Source organism: Myotis myotis, unplaced genomic scaffold (genome assembly GCF_014108235.1).
Source record: "Myotis myotis isolate mMyoMyo1 unplaced genomic scaffold, mMyoMyo1.p scaffold_m19_p_3, whole genome shotgun sequence".
NCBI lineage: Eukaryota > Metazoa > Chordata > Mammalia > Chiroptera > Vespertilionidae > Myotis > Myotis myotis.
The window spans coordinates 195,192,444-195,214,554 of record NW_023416335.1 but is presented as its reverse complement, the minus strand read 5'-3'; the positions used below and the strand labels follow the sequence as shown (position 1 = coordinate 195,214,554).

The following is a 22,111-nucleotide window of genomic DNA, read 5'->3' as shown; positions in this document are numbered from 1 at the left end:
CCAGTGGGAGATGTGCAGGAGGCAGCTGATCGATGTTTCTCTTTCATCGATGTTTCTAACTATCTCTCTCCCTTCCTCTCTGTAAAAAATCAATAAAAAATATTAAAAAAAAAGAACATACCTCAACATAATAAAGGCCATATATGACAAACCCCACAGCTAACATCATAACAATGGTGAAAGATAGAAAGTGTTCCCTTTAAGATCAGGAATACGACAAGGGCACACACTCTTATCACGCCTATTCAACATGTTACTGGATATCTTAGCCACAGCAATCAGAAAAGAAAATGAAGTAAAAAACACCCAAATCATAAAGGAAGAAGTAAAATTGGGGGGAAGGGGAATGCTGGTCAATGATACAAACATTCAGTTATAAAATGAAATAAGTTTTAAAGATCTAACGTACAGCATGGTGACTATAGTTCATAATGCTGCATTGAGTACTTGAAATTTAGAATAGATTTTGAGTTCTCACACACACAATAAAAGCAACCATGTGAGGTGATAAATGTGTTAATTAGCCTGATTAGCCTGTAATATGGTAATCATTTCACAATAAATATATCAAATAATCACAATGTACATTCTAAATATATTAAAATCTCATTTGTGAATTATACCTCAATAAAGCTGGAGTAGGAGGCAAAGCTCAATAAACTCAGAAAGCTCTTCCTTTAAGCATGAGAAAAAATAGTAATTTTAGACAACAGAGAAAATCATGGCAATCGTGAAGCACTAAAATAGCATCCAGGAGGAGACACAATGCCACTATTCCTTTTTATTCTGAAAGTTCTAGCAAATTCAATAAACACCTCAGAAAGAAAATCCTGAGGATGAGGAGACAAAATGTCCACCAAATGTCAAACGCATTTCTCTCAGATACAAAAACCCGTGCTGTTTCCCCTACAGAAGACACGATGAGTTTAAAGCTTTCATTTGGAAAGCTGGACTCAAGTTCAAAAGAAAGGCTAAGACTGGAGAGAGGATCTAGGAGTCATAAACATCAGAGTGATATTTAAAGCTAAGTGGGTAAATCCATTCCCGGTGGGAGTGCAGGCTATAAAACTATAGCATCATACTTTTTCCTTAAAATAATGAAGGTTGGCCTAAACTGAGGTCAGAATTAACTTCTCATTTTTATTTCTATTAGAAATGGTGGACTTAAGGTCTAAAATCATTTGTCGTGATTAAAATTTATCTCTAGTAATTCATGGTGTTTTAATTCCACTTATTCCGTGCCAGAAGACCTTGAACATTTTCCTGCACTTACAGTTCAGGAGCCTTAGCCTTCTGCACAGGACAACCGTTCCTTCTTGCGAGAAGGGTGATATATGATAACTATGCTTCCAGAGCCTATGTGCTAGAGACCATACATGTTTACAAGCAAAAGCTACTTGTTTAAAATATATTTCTATTGATTTCAGAGAGGAATGGAGAGGGGGAGAGAGAAAGAAACATCAATGATGAGAGAGAATCATTGATCAGTTGCCTCCTGCACACCCGCCCCAGGAATTAAGCCTGCAACCCAGGCATGTGCCGGGACCAGGAATCAAACTGTGACCTCCTGGTTCATAGTTTGATGCTCAGCCATTGAGCCACGCTGGCCAGACAAAAGCTAATTTACGTACACATGGTGCTTGGTGTAACTGTTGAATCACAGAATGAATGAATCAGTCAATCAATCAGGGAGATAAGATGGCATCTGTTACCTTCCATTATCACCACTTTTTCATTCATTCAATCAAATTGGGGGGAGGAGGGGAGGAGATGAAAAAAATGGATGAAAAAATGGTAAAAAAAAGGCCAGAAGCAGAAGGGACTGTGTAATAAAAGACTGTGAGAGAGTCAAGTTCCAGTTCAACCCAGAGGACCCAACCAGCACAGGGCTGGACAGAGGCTCATTTCCCCATCCACCTTCTGCCACAGACCACAGGCCCCCCTTGGCCCCCTGAGAAGGCAGATGTGCCCACAGAGCCAGGCTCCCTGGAAAGGCAACAATAGGTGGAAGCTTGATAAGAAAGAGGCCAGAGTTGAACAAGGTAAGTAGGTTCCCCAGATAACTGTGGGAAAATTTTGAGAGAAGAAGTTCCTAGTTGAACAGAAGGGAAATAAAATCTATAATATTTTGGCCCTGGCCAAGTGGCTCAGTTGGTTGGGGCATTGTCCCGTATACCAAAGGTGGTGGGTTCAATTCCCAGTCAGGGCACATACCTCAGTTGAAGGTTTGATCCCTAGCCTGAGGTGCTTACAGGAGGCAACCGATCAATGTATCTCACATATTGATATTTCTCTCTCCCTCTCCCTTCCTCTCTGAAAATCAATAAAAACATATCATCAGGTGAGAACTTTAAAAAAAATCTATTACATTTTGAAGATTAAATTTTAATGTGCCTTCATTTGCATCACAGGCTGTGGAGACTATGATTATTCAGGTTGCAAAAGAATAAGTAAAATCAGCCTAAGGAAACTTATGCAACATAAGGAAAGGGGAGCAATGCCTTGAAAGTCTGGAGACATTTCCTTCCTCTGGATTATGTTTGGAGTCTGAAAATATACCAGCACCACTGGCTCACTGGCCCTGATATTAACACAGACTGCCTTTGACTCCATCTCAATTGACTGGTCAACTGCTCTGGGCTTTCTACATTAATTCCCAAAATTTGCCTCAGCAGTTCATGCTCAGCTGAACCAGCTGGAAACAAGCATCTTCTGACTTGACACTAGCAGCTTCTCCCTGCATAACCATGAACCCAACTGAGATCTTTTTAAACTTCCTGCCCTGGGCCATCACACAGACATTTCTCAGACTTGGCTGTTGATCAGTATCATCTATGAAGTTTATTTAAAAATTAAGATAGTCTGTCCCTACTCTAAACCCACTTAATAAAAATCACCGGCGGCGCAGCTTGACCATGTATTGTTAACAAATGCCAAAGATAATTCTGAAGGGAAGCAGGGACTGGGGACCACTGATTTAGATGAGTAAATAAGCCCCCTGTCCTTCCTCTCAGCCTCTAGGCTCTTAAACTTTCAGTTGCCTAGCTCGTCAATGGCTCCTCCATACTGGTTACAGTGCAAACTCCTCCAAAGCCCTTTTTATTCTGATTACAACTATACTTTCCAGTCTTTTTTCCCCCTGTACTTTTTTCTCCTCCCATAGCTACCACCCTGTCCAACCTAACCTCCAAAACCATAAAAGAAAAATCACTCACTCCCAGATAATTCTATATTCTTTTGTGCCTCTAATATGTCTTTGCCCCTGTATTTTCCTCTTTCTGGAGGGTCTTACACCCTCTTCTGTGTTTCAAGACCCATTCACACATCTTCTCTGCTGACTTCTTTCAAGATAAGTCCCATGCATTTAGGTACTCATTCCCTTCATTTCACACAATCTTTATGTTAGTAAGTATTATGCAATAAGGCACCTGTGGACATGACTGTCCATACTCTCTAAATAATGAGTGTCTTGGTGGCAAGGACAGTGCTTTATTTATCTCTTTAGGTTTAATAAATGTGTTCTGAATGAAAGATGTATGAAATTATGAAGAGGAGGATAATCTGCATTCTAAGAAATCATGTTTAAAATGTTCTGATTAAGTCTTGATCAATTTTAACTTTATTATCCCTCATTCATAATCCCATGACGTGATTTGAAGTAGGTTAATAAAAATATTGAAGTGTTAATAAAAATATCACAGTTTAATTGAAAGGTGATGGAAGAAAAATCTAAAACAAAGTCCTTGATTTAGGTAAATCAGAACAATTATATATACATATATATGTGTGTGTGTGTATATATATATATATATATATGTATGTATATATATATATATATATATAAAAGAGGTAATATGCAAATTAGGCTGGGACACTATAATGGTCACAACCAGCTCCGGAGGAGGGGCCTGGTGCAGGCCCAGAGCCTGAGAAAACAACAGACAGGGCAGCCCACACCCAGCCCCGGAGCCGGAGAGAACAACTCACAGGGGGGCTGGCCCCCAGCCCCAGTCCTGCAGCCATTGCGCTGGGCTGCTGTGGCCAGAGCGGAGACACAAACCCTCAGTGGGGCGAGGTTGATTCTGATCAAGGGCATGTACCTAGGTTGCAGGCTCCTCCCTGGCCGGGGCCCAGGTCAGGGCTCACGCAGGAGGCAACCAATCGAAGTGTGCCTCTCACATTGATGTTTCTGTCTTTCCCTCTCTCTTCCACGCTCTCTAAAAATCAATGGGAAAATATCCTCATGTGAGGATTGAAAAAAAAGAAAGAAAGAAATGTCATATCCTATGAAAGAGACATTTTAAAAATGCTTAAAGGAAGTTGTCATTTTTTAGTAGTGAAGGGACTGGAATCCGTGTTGATGAAAACACCTTGGCAGCTGTGGCAGCCGGCAGTGGCAGCAGCAGCAGGGTGATGGGAGCGGTACCTTCCCCTAATCAGCCAGTTGTCTCCTGCAGAGGGAGGCCAGACTGTGGCTTAGGCCCACTCCACATGCTCCCGGACTGTGAGAGGGGGCAGGCTGGGCTGAGGGACGCCCCCCCCCCCCAAGTGCACAAATTTCGTTCACCAGGCCTCTAGTATAGTATAATAGGACTCAAAGTAAACCCTACTGATAGTTAGAAATTAACATCCTAATTTAGTGAACCAAATAATTAAGCTGATAATAAGGTTCCACTATGAGAAAGTGACTAGGGACTTTTTAAAGGGGGTTTCTCAGATAGAAAGGAGGAAATATCATCAGAGACAAAGTCCCAAAAAATCAAGGAAGAAAAATTTCCATGAAACTAGCTGTACTCAGTTGTGAAAGTGTTATCAACGTGGACATGAATATGGCCTATAACAGCAATGATCTAGAACACCAAAGTATTGCAGCTCTGAAATATAGACAATTCCTTAATCAGAGGTCAAGAGGAAATGGGTTTTCCATGTCATGGCAAATAATGGAAAATAACTATATCCTCACTGCCTAGCACAGTGCCTGCCAAATCAGAGGGCTTACTAAGTTTGAAAGAAGAAATGAGTCTTTATCTATAACAGAAAAAGAATCAGCCACAGAACCTCAATGGAAAGAAGCTCCTATACCCATTCACAAAGGAAGTAAGTCCTGAGTGTTTTTTTTAATGGGGGTTTGTGCTGCAATGTGCCCCAAAATAATACTACTGAAGTCCAAAATATTGTTGGCTGAAGTCTCTCTGCCTATAGTTTCCACCACAGAAACTGAGATCTGCCTCTTTTCAGAAGTTATTCTATGTTTATGAGGACAGGTTGACAAATACATTTGATGATGGCTTAACACCCACACTGCAGCAAAAACACTTGTAGGAAGATATAGAGCAATCTTCAAGGACATGATTAAGACATATGGAAACAACTATCAAAAGACTGCAATGATAAAGTGCCATATTTACTAGCTGCCTAGTAGATCTGAGGTATAGTCTGGGTTCTTAACACTATTATGTATATTTCAGAAGGAGATGAAAAGTACCTTAAGTCATATCTAAGAATACTGGTAAGAAATATTGCTTAGAATAAAATATATAATTTATAGGATAGATATAAGAGAAAACACAGAAAAATGTGTAATTTGATAGAGAAAAATATGCTTAAAGCACCAAAAATAATTCTGATGTGACAAAACAGGACCTTCCAGAGTGCTTGAGGTGGGAGTAGTAATAATAATAATAATGTTGGCTAACAATATTGACTGCTTACGCTGTGCCAAATACTAAGCATTAAATGTGCATCATTTCATTTAATTTTCCTAGAACTCCCACATTTTATAGCTGAAGAAATTGAAACTTAAGAGAACATAAGTAAACTTGATTTAAGTCATACAGCTAGTCTGTGGTAGAATCAAAACTCTAATCTAAGACCCTTATATTCCTAAGCATTATACTATATTGTCTTCATCAGAAAGGCAACCTAATGAACTTGCCTGGACAACACCCTTAAAATGTTTTTAAAAGGGGGGCAACCTTATATGTAAAAATGCTTAAATCTCTGTCAGTAGTTTCAAGCCTGGAGGTCAAAACATGATCTCATGGGAGGGCTCAGAATCATAAAAGGTTTGCTCTTTCTGAGGAAGACATCAGCATGGAGCAATTAAAAAGAGCTGAGAAAGTCTCTGAAGAAAAAAAAAATTAGTTCATCTATGTTCTTCCCTTCCCCCAAAAAAACAAATAGAATTCATTTGACTAAAATGCTATAAAATAAGAAAAACAATTACGTTCAGTAATCCAATTACTGCTATCATAGTTAACAGAGTGGTAGTTAGAGGACCTCAAGATACAAATTTAGGAAATATTAAAGGCAGGAGTTATTAGAACTTCTAGTGGCTTCTTCATTAGTTCTGGTTTCAAAATAGGACCATAAAATTAGATTTCGTGTCAATTATAAAAATAAATATGCTAACTCACAATGTTCCTTTGCTTAAAGTTGAAGCATTATTACTAGAATTTGGAACTGCTAAGATCATCTCAACTATCTATTTGTTCCAAAGAATAATATTAGGAGAAAATTAGATGCATCATTTGGGTTTTTTGTTTGTTTGTTTGTTTGTTTGTTTGTTTGTTTTTCAACAGAAACAACAGGAAAACCAGGCTTGGACCAAAGCAGGCCCACAAAGATAGGAGGGTTAATAGAACAAAACTATAATTGTCTGACCAGGGCACACGCATTAGAATGAATGAACACCAACTAGTTTTAATCCTTTTATCCCTCTGTTCAAGACTCAAATTCCAAAAAGGGAGCAACAAATCCGCCAAGCTTGCATCACTAGTCCTCATTGGGGCCAGAAGAGGAGAAAGCCCCTGAAAAGTCCCACCTGATTACATCTATGGGAGGAAGAAATTCCTCAAAAGGTGATGTTCAGCTGAACAAAAAACAACAGTGAACAACCCTGCCCTGGTAACATTTAGCACATAGATAGAGGAGTAGTCCTGCCTCTTCCCAATGAGAAATCCCATCTGCAAAGATGCTGAATGCTCAGTGGGTGGACTCCAAGGGCAATGATGATAAGCCACACAATGATAGCTCTATTTGATCAGAAGTAAAAGATCAAGGATATCTCAAGTGATTCTAGTGGCAATAAATTAAAATAAATCTGAAGTATAATGTGTAAAAAGCCAATATAAACTCCCAAAAGTCAAATAATCAAGACAGGAAAATGGGGAAAATAAATACCCCATAATCAAGAAAAAAATTCATCTCATTTGGAAAGCTAACAGTGAACTAGGAAGGTTTATCCCTCATTCATGGCAACAAGTTTGTCCACCTTTAATTGATTTGTAATAAAACAGACACCTGATGCGATCATCCGGCTCCACAAAGTCACAATACTTTTGAAAAACTAAAACAGAGTATGAATTATTTAAGAGTTCTGAAAAGATCCGGGCTTTTCAAACCATTTTATATCAGGTGACACATCAGTTACTGATTTGGGTATAACTTAATTACGAGATCATAATAATGTAAAACGAGGAAATGACCCTGTAGGTTGCTGGGTGTAAAGAGAAAGACAAAGATACTTCTTAGTTGAAATTTTCTAAGCTGGACTGAAAGTTATGTTAGAAGTAAATAAAGAGGCTTCCTTCAAACATCTTAAGAACTGCAATTAATTTTATTAGGTCTAATGTGAAGAGGTAAATAAGTTGTTTTTGCACCCTTTAATATAGCTAGTGTAAAATTACTCAAAGACTGATTATAGAAATTTAATTAATATCATTTATTGCCTATAAACTAGGTCCTAGGACAAGTAAAGTTAAAAAAATAATAAAGGGAGAAACTAAGATGGCGGCATAGATAAACACCGGGAAATTGCTGCCTCCCACAACAACTTCAAAAAAAACAACATAAAGACAAAACAGACATCATCCAGAACTACCGGAAGGCTGGCTGAGTGGAAATTCTATAACTAGAAGGAAAGAAAAGCACGCTGAGAGCCAGAGGAGCTGCGGAAGTAAAGTGCAGAGGTACGGAGGCTCGCGCGTGTAGAAAGGGGCTGGCACCTGAGGACGCGGCTGTCTTTTTGAATCGGGAGGGAGTCACAAGCTCCTGACTGCTCTGAACTCCGGTTCCGGGAAGTCTCTGGGGACCCAGGACTCATACGGGGAGAAACTGGACTGTCTGGCAGCGGGCAGAACTTGGAACTTGAGGTCGGCTTTCCCTCAGAGGTGCTTGCAGCAATTACCCGGACACTGAGACGCGGGGCCCCTTAGGGCAGGGCTGAGAATCCGCCATAGCAGCTTGCTCCTCCCTTTGATTCCCTGAGACCCCGCCCCACCCAGGCTGCAGCAGAGGCTTTTGCATATGAATGCCCCGGCCCTTTGCAACCTGAAAATTACCTAACTGCAGCTGGGCCAGACAGACCCAGAACTTCCAAGAGAAGGCCCAAGGCCCCACAGCGGCTTGCATTGCTTCACAGCTGGGCCTCATCAGGGTACCTCCAAACTCCAAAAAAGGAAGGGGAATCTGCAGTTCTCTTCGTAGCTCCTGCTGTGTAACCTCAGGCAGAGGCTAAATTAGCACATCCTTAGATCCAAGAGCCAGTGTACCCAGTGGTCAGAGGGGGACCATCCAGATTACAACTCCTCAGATCCATAAGGGACACACTCAGGGTGCAGACTCAGTGAGCACCAAAACCCCACTGAAACAAGTCTTGCCCCAGAAGGGTGTCTTCAGCACAGAAGTTCTCCCACTGCAGACACAGCTGATTCTCACTGCCAATTGGCCTGGAGGTCAATTCCTCCCAGTGATCCTACAACAATAAAGGCTTAACTACAACAAGACTGTGCACAAAGCCCACAAGGGGGTACACCAAGAGTGTCCACCTCAGGAAACTGGGGAGGCTGAGCCACTGGGCCCTACAGGACACCTAGCACACAAAACCACTCTACCAACACAGGGAAGCATAAAAAATGCGGAGACAAAGAAACAGGTCACAAATAACAGAAAAGGAGGAAAGCAAACGACTGGATATAGAGTTCAAGGCCACATTTATAAGGTTTTTCAAGAATTTTATGGAAACCGCCGATAAATTTAGTGAGATCCTCAATAAATCTAGTGAGACTCTCGAGGATATGAAAAAGGACCAACTAGAAATTAAGCATACACTGACTGAAATAAAGAATAATATACAGAGATCCAACAGCAGACAAGAGGATCCCAAGAATCAAGTCAAAGATTTGAAATACAAAGAAACAAAAAAGACCCAACCGAAAAAGAAAAAAGAAAAAACATTCCAAAAATATGAAGATAGTGTAAGGAGCCTCTGGGACAACTTCAAGCATACCAACATCAGAATTATAGGGGTACCAGAAGAAGAGAGAGGGTAAGATATTGAAAACCTATTTGAAGAAATAATGACAGAAAACTTCCCCTACCTGGTCAAAGAAATAGACTTACAGGTCCAGGAAGCGCAGAGAACCCCAAACAAAAGGAACCCAAAGAGGACCACACCAAGACACATCATAATTAAAATGCCAAGAGCAAAAGACAAAGAGAGAATCTTAAAAGCAGCAAGAGAAAGACAGTCAGTTACCTATAAGGGAATACCCATACGACTGCCAGCTGATTTCTCAACAGAAACCATGCAAGCCAGAAGAGAGTGGCAAGAAATATTCAAAGTGATGAATGCCAAGAACCTACAACCAAGATTACTTTATCCAGCAAAGCTATCATTCAGAATAGAAGGTCAGATAAAGAGCTTCACAGATAAGAAAAAGCTAAAGGAGTTCATCACCACCAAACCAGCATTATATGAAATGCTGAAAGGTATTCTTTAAGAAGAGGAAGAAGAAAAAGGAACTCTTACCAGTTGTCACAGCATGGATGGAACTGGAGAGCGGATAAATACCACAGGATCTCACTCATTTGTGGAATATAATGAACAACATAAACTGATGAACAAGGACTGATCCAGAGACGGAGAGGCATTGATTGGACTGTCGGGCCTTGGAGGGAAGGTAGGGGAAGGTGGGGGTAAGGGGGAAAGACCAACCAAAGGACTTATATGCAAGCATATAGGCCTAACCAATGGACACGGACAACAGGGGCGGTGAGGGCATTAGCGGAGGGTTGGGGGGGGTAGAGGGTAACGTGGGGATAAGGACACATATGTAATATCTTAATCAATAAAAAATATATAAAAAAATAAAATAATGTAAAACATTCTGTGATATGCCCCAGCACAATATAATTGCCAAGGGAAAGAAATTTATTTGTATTTTTTAAGGAAAGAAAGTTTGGCAATAATTTGAGCCATAATATCATTGTACCCTGAGGACTGATCATTAAGCTTTAACACTTGAATTAAAAAAAAAAAATACCACTGAGGAGCAGAGGTAGCTGCCGAAGATTTCAGGACTTCTAAATAAATATTCAATGCTTGTTAGTTGGTGAAAATCCTTAAGGAGGATGACTCATAAAAAGTAAGGTCTCGAAATGCATGTTATGAATCTATCCTCAAAGGGCATTATGTTTATAATTTTTCTTAATTAAAATAGTTTCACTTCAGAAATAAAAGGAGGAGGAGATTTGAAGATGGCAGTGTGGGTAAATACCTGTACTCACCGCCTCCCACAGCCACATCAAAATTACAACTACAATACAGAACAAACATCATCCAGAATCATTGGAAAGCAAGCTGAATGGAAGTCCTACAACTAGAAAAGTAAAGAAGAGCACACTGAGACTGGTAGGAGGTGCGGGGCGCGAAACAGGCTGGTTCGGCACCCACATGTGCTGCTTTTTTAATTGGGAGGGAGGCTGTCTCTGTCTCTGCAGAGGCCACACGGAGGAGCAAGGGGTCCCAACCACACTCCAGATCTCCATCCCAGGATCCCAGAGCTGTGAAAAGAAATCCCTTAGGGCAGTAAGAACTATGGCTATAAAAACAAGTACAGATTGGGGCTCAGTGACACAGAGGCTAATGGAGACTCAGCTGTTCCTTTTAAAAGGCTAGCACCATGAACTGAACTTACAAGGTCCTGCTTCCTTTGAGCTCCAGCACCAGGGTGAGGCTCTGGGGATCACAGACACATACGAGGAGGAACTGGATTGTCTGGCATTGGGGCAGGAACTCAAGGGTGACTTTCTTACAGATGGAGGTGCTTGCAGGAACATTGTTCCTATGCTGGGACCTCCCCAGTCTCAGGGCTGACTGGCAGCCATTTCTGTTTATGCTGTCCTGGTTATTCCTTAAGACCCCGCTTCATCCAATTTACAACCCCACAGAAGGTGTGTGCAGCAGGTTTTGCATAAGAATGGCCTGTCCTTGCTCAGGCTAAAATCTCCCAAACAAGCTACAGCTGGGTAAGGGAACCTCAAACCTATCAATAAAAGGCCCAAGACCTGGTACCAGCACCAGCCTGCCTTGCTTCACAGCTGGGCCTCATCTGGGTACTTTTAAACCCCATACAAATAGGAGGAATCTGCATATCTCTCTGTAGCTCCTGCTTGGTGGCCCCAGGCAGTGGCTGACTTTGCACCTCCCTGGACACCCAAGAGCCAGTATACCCAGTGGTCAGTGTCAGACCATACCAGATTACAACTCTACATATCCATAAAAGATACACTCCAGGGGCAAACTCAGTGAGCATCAAAGCCCCACTCAAGCAAGTCCTGCTCCATAGGGGTGTCTCCTAAATAGCAGCTCTCCCACTGTAGTCACAGCTGATCCTCACAGCCAAATGGCCTGGAGGTCAATTCCTCCCAGTGACCCAATAGCAATCAAGTCTCAACTATAACAAGACTGTGCTCACAGCCCACAAATGGGTGCATCTAGAGTGCCCAACGCAGGTGACTGGGGAGGCTGAGCCACTGGGCCCTATAGAACACCTACTACACAAGGTCACTCTACCAACACAAGGACACATAGCCACTCTACCCAATAGATAGAAATAAACACAGGGAAGCAACCAAAATGCAGGGACAAAGAAACATGTCACAAATGAAAGAAATGGAAGAAAGCAAACTACTGGACAGAGTTCAAAACCACAGCTATAAGGTTACATAAGAATCTGCTAGAAACCTCCAAAGAAATGGAAAAGGACCAGTCAGAAATTAAGCATACAATGACTGAAATAAATAATAATATGCAGGGATTCAACAGTAGAGGATTCTGAGAATCAAATCAACGATTTGAAATCTCAGATAGCAAAAACTACCCAACCAGAAGAGCAAAAAGAAAAAAGAATCCAAAAATATGAAGATAGTATAAGGATCCTCTGGGGCAACTTCAAGAGTACCAACATTTGCATTATGGGGGTGCCAGAAGAAGAGAGAGAGCAAGATATTGAAAACCTATTTGAAGAAATAATGACAGAAAACGTCCCCTACCTGGTGAAAGAAATAGACTTGCAAGTCCAGGAAGCACAGAGAATCCCAAACAAGAGAAACCCAAAGAGGACCACACCAAAACACATCATCATTAAAATGCCAAGGGCTAAAGACAAAGAGAATCTTAAAATCAGCAAGAGAAAAGCAGTTAGTTACCTTCAAGGGAATGCCCATACCACTGTTGAATTGAAGGTCAGATAAAGAACTTCACAGACAAGAAAAAGCTAAAGGAGTTCATCACCACCAAATCAGTATTACAATAAATGTTGAAGGGTATTCTTTAAGAAGAAGAAAAAGAAAAAGAACAAAAATACGAAAAACAAAATGGCAACAAATACATACCTATCAACAATTGAATCTAAAAATAAAAATAAACTAATAAGAAATCTAATGAACAGAAAAAACTGGTGAATAAAATAGAATTGGACACATGGAAATGGAACAGACTGATTATTCTCAGAAGGAAGGGAGGTGAGGAGGGCGGGAAGAGATTAAATAAAGATTTTATATGCATATATGCATTACCTATGGACATAGACAATAGGGTGGTGAAAGCCTGGGGCTGGGTGGGAACTGGGTGGAGAAGGGCAATGGGGGAAAAAAAGAGGAACATCTGTAATAATCTCAACAATAAAAATTAAAAAATAAATAAATACAAATGAAAAAAGAGAGAGAGGAAGAGGGAGAGAAAGAGAGAAAGGAAGGAAGGAGGAAGGAAGGAAGGGAGGGAGGGAGGGAGGGAGGGAGGGAGGAAGGAAGGAAGGAAGGAAGGAAGGAAGGAAGGAAGGAAGGAAGGAAGGAAGGAAAAGATGCACAAGGAAAATGTGGAAACTTCAGACTTCTCACATCTCCAGTATGTTCCCCAATCTCAGTGATAGGAGGACAAAGCTTTCATTTAAAAAAAAAAAAAAAAAAATCCAACCCTATACAAAACTCTCTGTTCCAAATAGTCTGTCACAGCTACTAAAAATACCACAACAAGCCATGGTCTGTGTGGCTAAGTAGTTAGAGCATTGTCCCACACACCAAAGGGTCTCAGGTTTGATTCCCAGTCAAGGGCAAGTACTTGGGTTTCAGATTGGATGCCCGGTCCAGGCGGGTGTGTGCAGGAGGCAACCAATCAATGTGTCTCTCTCACATCCACTCTTTCTAAAAAATCAATGTAAAAAAAATTCTGTCAGGATTAACCAATAATAAATAAATAATTAATAAAATAAAATAAGACACCAGAATAATGCCCCACCACCATGCTTATAGTGTCTCCTAAAAAATTCAGTCTTCAATCTCAGCTAGGACTTCATTGTGCTAGTCAGTCCTTTAACTTGGAGTCACCTCTCTCTCTCATCCATGCCTCTCCACCCTCCAATCATTATCTCTCTCCTCAATCCAACTATTCAACCTCACTCACTATTCTTGGCAGATATTTTTCGCTTTCTACTTTATCAGATGATTGAGGTACAAGGGTATCAACTCAACTCTGCTTCTATACCAACAGACTTAATTAAATCTGTATCTATTCTTTCCACCTTCCCTTCTATATCAGAGGCCACCCTCCATTAAAAATGAATCACTTTATCTGTGCTTTCAGCCTCATCCCCCTTCCCTCTTCTATTAGACTCCACTTTATATATTAACCATTCTGATGTATCTTCAATTTCTCTCTTTCTGGCTTTTCATTCTTAGCATATAAATATGCTAAAATTTCTCTCTAAAATGTTCCTTAACTCTGCATCTTCCCCTTAGTATTGACCTACTTTTTTCTTTCCCTTATCAGCCAGTCTACTTGTAGCATTATTCTCTGCCTCATCATGTGCCATTCACTCAGACAATACAACCAAATTTTTGTGGATAATACACAGGGGGTGGGGGGTATATAAAAGATTCCATAACTTGAAGTTATTTCTCTCATGAATTTAAACTCTAAAATTAATATATAATGAATAAGCAAGAAGATAGAACAATTTCCAGGCCAGAGTGAGACAACATCAACAAGACAATTGGTCCATAAATTAGCAATATCCAATTGGAGAGAGGGTATTTTAATTCCATAGTAAGGACTGCATTATGCTGGCACAGTGTCACTTAGATTCTATAATTTCCCTTATTTTGAATTCTGCATATTTCATTTGACTTCCCATGTTAAGTTGCACCTACAGAGAGATTATACAGAAAGCAAATTGCTCATTTCAGGAGAGTTCAAGACTGGAGATACCCAGGGTGTAGAAAAAGTAGATTTACAGTTGTGAGTATGTGAAACACAGAGTTTATTCATGAATAATTATTTATTAATTACTAGAGGCCCGGTGCATGAATTCATGCATCAATGGGGTCCCTCGGCCTGGCCTGTAAGATCAGGCTGAAACCAGCTCTCTGACACCCCCAAGGGGTTCCAGATTGCGAGAGGGCGCAGGCCAGGCTGAGGGACCCCACCAGTGCACAATTGGGGTCAGGGAGGGACACGGGAGGTTGGCCAGCCGGGGAGGGACCATGGGAGGGCTCCAGGGCATGTCTGGTCTGCTTCACTCAGTCTCGCTCACTCCTGATTGGCCGGACCCCAGGAGCAAGCTAACCTACCAGTCGGAGCATCTGCCCCATGGTGGTCAGTGCACATCATAGTGACGGGTCAACTGGTTGTTTGCCCCCTGGCGGTGAGTGCACATCATATCGAGCAGTTGAGTGGCCTTAGTGTATCATTAGCATAGCTTTGATTGGTTGAATGGACGACCGGATGACCAAACAGTTAGCATATTAGGCTTTTATTATATACTAGAGGCCCAGGGCACGAAATCATGTGGGTAGGGTCCCTAGGCCTAGCCTGCAATCAGGGCCATCTTCTGCCCATTCTCCAGTCCCTAGGCCGAACGCTGCCTCCACTGCCGGTGCGGGTAGGTCACGGGCACACCACGCAGCTTCTGTCAGCATCACAAGTCCCAGCAGCAGCAGCATCAGCAGCAGTGGCAGCAGCAGTGGGGGCGGCGCCCACATGAGCAGCCCCAAGCGGGAGGCATTTTCCATCAGCGGCTGGCTGGGTGCAGGCACAGAGAGGTGAAGTTTTTGGCACCCGCTTTCCCACCGGCCTGAGCTCCCGAGCAGTCAGGGATGAGCTGGGGATCCCAACAGCCTGACAGCCAGCCCAGTCCTCCCGCCACCCACCCCGGTTACCCCGTTCACCATTGCTAATCCATCGGAGCCTGCATGCCAGGGTGAGGGACCAAGAGGTCAGCCGTTCTGCCCACTTGCCAGTTCTTAGTCCTGCCCTGCAGCCACCCACCTGCTTCCCCATGGTTCCCCTTTTGCCTGCAGGCACAGGTAGGGGGTAGGGGAGGTGGGTAAGGGGAGGGACCGAGAGGTGGTCAATGCACCTCATGGCAACTGGTCGAGCAGTCATTCTAGTCATTATACTTATGGTCCCTGGCTTTTTATTATATAGGACTAGAGGCCCAGTGCAAGAAATCATGTGAGACCCAGACCCGCCACGCCATGAGACCCATCAATGCACCTCCTGGTGGCTGGTCATTTGGTCGTTACGGCATTACAGCCACTGGCCTTTTATAACATAGACTAGAGGCCTGGTACACTAAATTTGTGCACTGGGGGGGGGGGGGTCCCTCAGCCTGGCCTGCACCCTCTTGCAGTCCAGGACCCTCAAGGGATGTCCACCTGCCGACTTAGACCCGTTCCCCACAGGCTCAGAAATCTCTCCTTCATGTCTCCAAACAGAGTGTCCATGGCGGTGTCATTCAAGGCAAGATTACTTTGCTCCATTATCTGAACAATTTCACCTGAGGTTAACACACAGTCAGCATCCTGGGAACTATGTAAAGCTGTGGGAATATCTTCTCGAAGGACCTCCAGTTTCTTGTCATAACACGGGACTACAATGATGTGGAAAATCTTGTCTGGGGACAGGTTCTGCCATCTGGCAAAGTAATCCTTCACCAGAGAGCCCATGATCTGCTGGGGAGACTTGGCCGTGTAGAGGTGGGGGATGATGGGGTGACCCAGCACGTGCTCTGCATATCGGACCCAGCCAGGGCAGGCGGAGGTCAGCATGGGTAGCCGGGGCTCTTCCTCATGGTGCTGCCAGTACCAATGCATAAATCCCTCCTGACTCTCCAGGATGCTGAAGTCCGCAGCTATCTTCATGTCAAAGACAGTGCGCCCCAAGGCTTTTGAGGAAGCCACAGAGCCTTCTGGATGCATCAGTGACACTGAGGCTCAATTTAGCAGCAAAATAAGGCAGAGACTGAGAATACACGGACACTGCCAGCACCTTTTGCTGTGAGGTATCACATTTCTTATTAAGGTTTAGAACATGGAAGAAGTCCTTGGCGTTCTGCTGAGAAACTTGGACTCCTTCCTCTGCGGTCACACAACTGTCACATACCAGGCAGTCACTCAGAAATATCTTGGCATCGGCCAACTTATGGAATTCTCCCTTCTCTCCGTTCTCCTGAGCTGGACTCCGGACGTTGACTGTGGCATTCTCTTGGTCATTGGTTTTTATTTTTTTACTACATTCCTTTCGTGTGCAGTGCTCACACTTTATCTGGAGTGGGGTGGGTGGGGGCCGGCTCGAGTGACTTGGAGGAAGCATAGGGAGAGCAGTCACCTCTGGTCACCCCTGGTACTGCTGGTGGTATCCTTTCTTCCTTGTGGAGCATCTAGGGAGGGGAAGCAGCTGCAGTGCCCAAGGCCAAGTTCCAGGAGGCCAGCAGCACTGTCAGGATCGTGCCAGCAGTGCTGGTTCATTGGTGCCTAGCCTGTCCTCTGGAGATTGAACCTGCAGGACTACTAAGGGAGCCAGTCCCCAGTCCCACCCTGCCTCCACCACTGATTGATTGGAGTCTGAAGGCTGGGAGGAGGGACCAAGCCGTCTGCCTTCCACCGGCTTCACTGCCACTGATTGATCGGAGCCTGAGGGACCCTGGTTCCCCCATTAGCCATCCCCTGATCAATGGGAGCCTGAGGGCCAGGGGGATGGACCGGTCATTTGGTCATCCTGGTCATCACGGACACTGGGTTTTTATATACATAGATGATTATATTCTTTTCCATATGAACAACGTAAACCTACTTTTGCTCAAGACTAAGACTGTTTCTTCTCAGATCACTAGATTTGGTAAACCTGAAGGTTCATAATTAATGTTAAGGGCAACACATTATTTTTAGAAAAGGGAAATAAATCATTCACTTAACAGAGATTGTATGTCAAGACTAAAAGGAAGGAAGGATATATTGTTACCATCAACAAGTTAGGTGAAGAGGTAGAGGTTGCATCTTTCTCAAATATTAGAAGAGCTTTCTTCATCAAGTAAATTGCTTTGGATAGCTTATTCTTCCTTATTTTATTCATTACACTGACTTCTGAAAAAGTAAACAAACATTTTATCAAAAAGGTAACATAAAAACGATCTTTACAAATTTTTGGAAAGACAGGTTATCCCGGTTTTAATTACCTGTAAAACAAACACTGTTTTCAGGTTGTTTTAGTTTTTCTGGAATTTTGGTAGATATATTTTTGCTATTGGTTGGAATCTGCAAAACTGAAGAGGAAGAAGGAGATTGCCATTACAATTAAGCTGTGTTCAAGAAAGGAAATATTTTCTAAACATTAAATAAAAGCTATCTTTTTGTAAAATTATCACTTTCTCTATCATTTTTTTTCCATCAAAAGATAAAAATTCAAACAAATCTACTATAGTGCAGTTTTATATTTGCCACAGTATACATGAGGACATAAGAATTTCCAAATTACTTCTAACTCAAAAAATATGTTTTTTCTATTTCATCTTAAACAAAATCATCTTTAAGATTCATAAATAAGATCCAATGTACTATTTAGCTGTATGTACGATATGCTTTAGATTGAGATCAGAAGTCATAGTAGGCTACAACACTTAGTTCTATCTTTAATTACTCAATAATTTAAAATGGAGAACGGTTAGTTATATTAATAGTGGCTATACAATCATATCAAGAGTAAGATGGTTTTATCAAAATTTAATCCTAAACAGAAGAGTTTCTAGACCTAATGATATTAAATCTTATTTTGAGACTCAAGTAAACACGTTATTTGTATTATTGCTGGCACATTTTCTTAAAGCTGTTCTTGCAAGAACAACTTAAATTCAAATCATCTGTCCTTTATCAGAGATGTCTTTCTCAGTTTTTCATTAGCTTTCAGGGTAAAATTGATTCAGAACATATTGTTTGCTTTGATAACTATACCCATTAGCTCTTCAAGATCTATCTGTGATCTACCTCCCTGCGCGTATCTGTTATTTCACGACACGTGTGCTATATCCAGCCATGAGAATTCCAGTCGTTCCTAGAGGTGCACCTTACAACTGTTTGCTTCCACCTTTCTAAACATTACTTTCTCTATCCAAAATTATGGCCTCCTTTCAATCTTCTTCATAAAGCTAATATTTACTAGCTTTCTGGTCAATTATTACCTCTTCCAGGTAGTCATCCCCGGCTTTCTTGTTTCACATGGATACTCCTCTTCTGTGTGCCCATAACAAAAACTGTGAACCCACTTCTATCACATGTAGTAACCTCCCTCATTATACCTGGCTTATCTATAAGCTCAAAAGTAGAGGCTGGGTGTCTTATTTGTGCCAAGCCTATCATAATTCCTGGATTTTGGTAGGCACTCAATAAATGGTTGTTTCATTGATTTATCAAAATACCAATAATTTAATATAGCTCAAATAAACAAATTTTATACGTTTACTAACTTATTAGCTATGCAAGGTGTAAAGAATAATGAAAGCTATCTATTGATATTAACCAGAGAAGAAAAAACAAAATAATAAACACCCAAGTTGACAAGAACATAATTTACAAATTAAATTAATTCTATACTTAAACTTAGCTTAAAATTGATTCAGAACAAATTGTTTGCTTTGATAACTATACCTTCCAGTTGGTCAAGAAGCACAACAGCTATTTGGTGCTGAGCTTGAATTAATTCAAGATGTAAATCCATCATGAAACTATTTGCTGTGACTGGTTTGGAAATGTCTCCATCTGTATCCTGTGTATACTTTGATAGAGTTGAAGTAAAAATAAAAAATAAACATAGTTATAAAAACATACTAATAACAGTTCTACCCTATGAGCACCCATGTTATTTTACTCCTAGTCATTAAATCCTGCTGATTTCTCAACCCTTTGTACTCTGGCTTACAAATTCATCTTCAATGACAAATACAAAGACTCCTTACTCTTCCTGATTTCATCTGAGAAAAGGGGATTGAATATGTTCCTGGCTTATGAGAGGGAAGCCACCACAAATCATGCTTTACTTATCTACTTAAGGTCAGCCCTCATCCCACTTAAGTAGAACTTAAATCTAACATATGAATTTCCCATTCTTACCTTGGCATAGCAATGATCAAACACTGATAATCCATTTGGCAAAGTGGCTAGCATGCGATTGACATTTATTCCACCGATTGCTTTGTCAAGAAGTTCATAAGCCAAATATAACTGTTCCAAGGGTGTTTTCTAAATTGATTTTATAAACAAAACAGAAAAAGAAAAGTTGAGAAAAATTCAGATGCAACATTTCTAAACTTCTTTTAACAATAATTCAAAACCAAATAACAAATTTAAATAGTCTATCCAATGTCAACAATATTAAAGTTCTTATTAAGTGTATTTGCCTTTTGATTAAATATGGAGTATTATTAATAAAGGTAAAATAATGAATATATTTTATCCTTTTCTCCAAATACAAATTAGATTTCACAAACAAGTAGATAGCTTCCTTTTATGGTTTTCAGAATTCTGATTGTATCAAATATATAGGTAAATTTTAAAAATATAATTCATTTATCATTTTTACATTATTTTTAACGTTACTTTTTTGAACCCTCAGAATCTTAGAGCTAGAAATACATACTTAGAAGCTATTAAATCCAATGGTCTACACCATGATTTTAAAAACTACATACCTTTTTAATGGAATTATATTTATAGAGAGTTTAACATGAAAAGCAACCCACTTTGCTCAAGCTTTATAACTTTCCATATATTTTCCAGAAAATTTTTAGGAAATAAAGCACACATATACATGCATAGAGTTGAAATCCCTGTGTACCTGAGGTAATCATTGCCCTTGAATTTTGTCTTACCATTCTTTTTCATGTTTTTAACCTTTTACTACATGTGTATATGTCCATTAATGATATGCACTATTGTTTTGCATATTTTTAATTCGCTCATGGAATTCTGCAGTTTGTTTTTCTTCTTTCAACCACATGTTGTTGAAAGTTTTTCATGCTGGTGTATGAAACTCAATCTGTCAGTCAGGGTTTGGTTAGGTACATAGGATGACTCTAGATATTCCAAACAGAAAGGGACTTAATACACAGAGCTGGTTGTGTCTATCACCATTGGAAGGCATGGGGAGCAAAGATCAAGAAAGTTGCCAGTGACTGTTTTGCTACATTCAGAAGTCTGTGAATCTAAGCACCTAAAAGGCAGCTGACAACCTCAAGGATCTACTAGTGAAGCAGGTGAATTGCAAGAGCTTGCACATTAGGACTAGTAAATTCACTTCTTCCAACTACCACTGTAACATAAGAACTCTCTTTCCCTCTGCATTACAAATTCATGCAAGTGTGCCTCATTGGAAGACTAACCTAGAACCATACAGAAATGAGATGCAGGTTTTCCTCCTTTAATGCAAATAAGAGGATGGCAATGATGCCAAACTCACTCTGGCTCAAGCCCACTCTAGTTCATTCATCCTCACGGCTACAGTGAATTGTTACACTGAGGACTATGTCACAATATATTTATCTACTCTTCTACTGATGGACATTAAGATTGATACTGCTAAAAATATGCATTTCATTGTACTCATCCATGAATAAATACAAAGTTGATACTTCCTTTACAATCCCTATACCTTTTTTCTGCTTTTTTTTATACTCACCCCTCTAGGACATGTTGAATAGATATCCTTATGTTGTTACATCAGTATAAAGGGACTGCTTTTCATCGTTTAACATAAGTATGACACTCATTGAAGATCTTCAGATCTTTATGGAATACAGAAGTTCTATTCCTAACTTGTTAAGAGTTATCTTTTAAGAAGATTGCTGTTGAATATTGTCAAGTGCTTTTATTACATCTCTTTATCTAGTGGGGTGCACACTTTTTCCCTTTTATCTGCTAATGTGGTGTATTGCCTTATACATTTTCTAATGTTAAATCATCCTTGCATTCCTGGAATATATACAATTTGGTTACATACATCCATTCAAGATCTATAATATATATTTGCCCCTCCCTTCTTGAATGGAGATACAAGAATTACAGGCTCACAAGAAAGGTTAAATTCAAGAGGTGGAAATGCTGTCCATGGTACCCTTTTTATAGAAATCTGGCTCAAACAAGAATCCGTGTTCCAAGTATTGTGATTATTATATTTTGTGTGACTGACAAAGTTGTGCCGTGGGATGCGTTTAACGTCCAGCACTTGAACTACATTTGTGTGCACCAACTAAAAAGAATTCATAATAATAATTTAAAAAGAATCAGAGGCTCAGGGAGGTTTCTGAGCATCTCAAAGAGTATAAATTCAAATAATAGACCTACTTGAGGGCAAACCCAAAATTATAAATCATTAGAGAAACTTTCTCTCATCCACTCCTCTTTTCAGCACCCATTGAGATACCTCCCTACATAAACAGCCAGATTTTTTTCCTGCTCTACCTTTTCCTAAGATGTAGTCTTTTGTAGGTTCTAATTCGATGTG

At 40.7% G+C, this 22,111-nt stretch overlaps 1 protein-coding gene across 1 annotated transcript in view; it reads right to left on the bottom strand.

Moving 5' to 3' along the window:
- Window positions 1-22,111, bottom strand: part of CFAP54 (cilia and flagella associated protein 54) — a 252,382-nt gene that overhangs the window by 184,967 nt on the left and 45,304 nt on the right. Inside the window, exons 16-19 of the mRNA XM_036301177.1 lie at window positions 19,723-19,851; window positions 19,261-19,387; window positions 17,796-17,882; window positions 17,582-17,703 (exon numbers count right to left, since the gene is read on the bottom strand). Coding sequence (XP_036157070.1) covers window positions 17,582-17,703; window positions 17,796-17,882; window positions 19,261-19,387; window positions 19,723-19,851 — 465 coding nt within the window. The remainder of the gene's footprint in view (window positions 1-17,581; window positions 17,704-17,795; window positions 17,883-19,260; window positions 19,388-19,722; window positions 19,852-22,111) is intronic.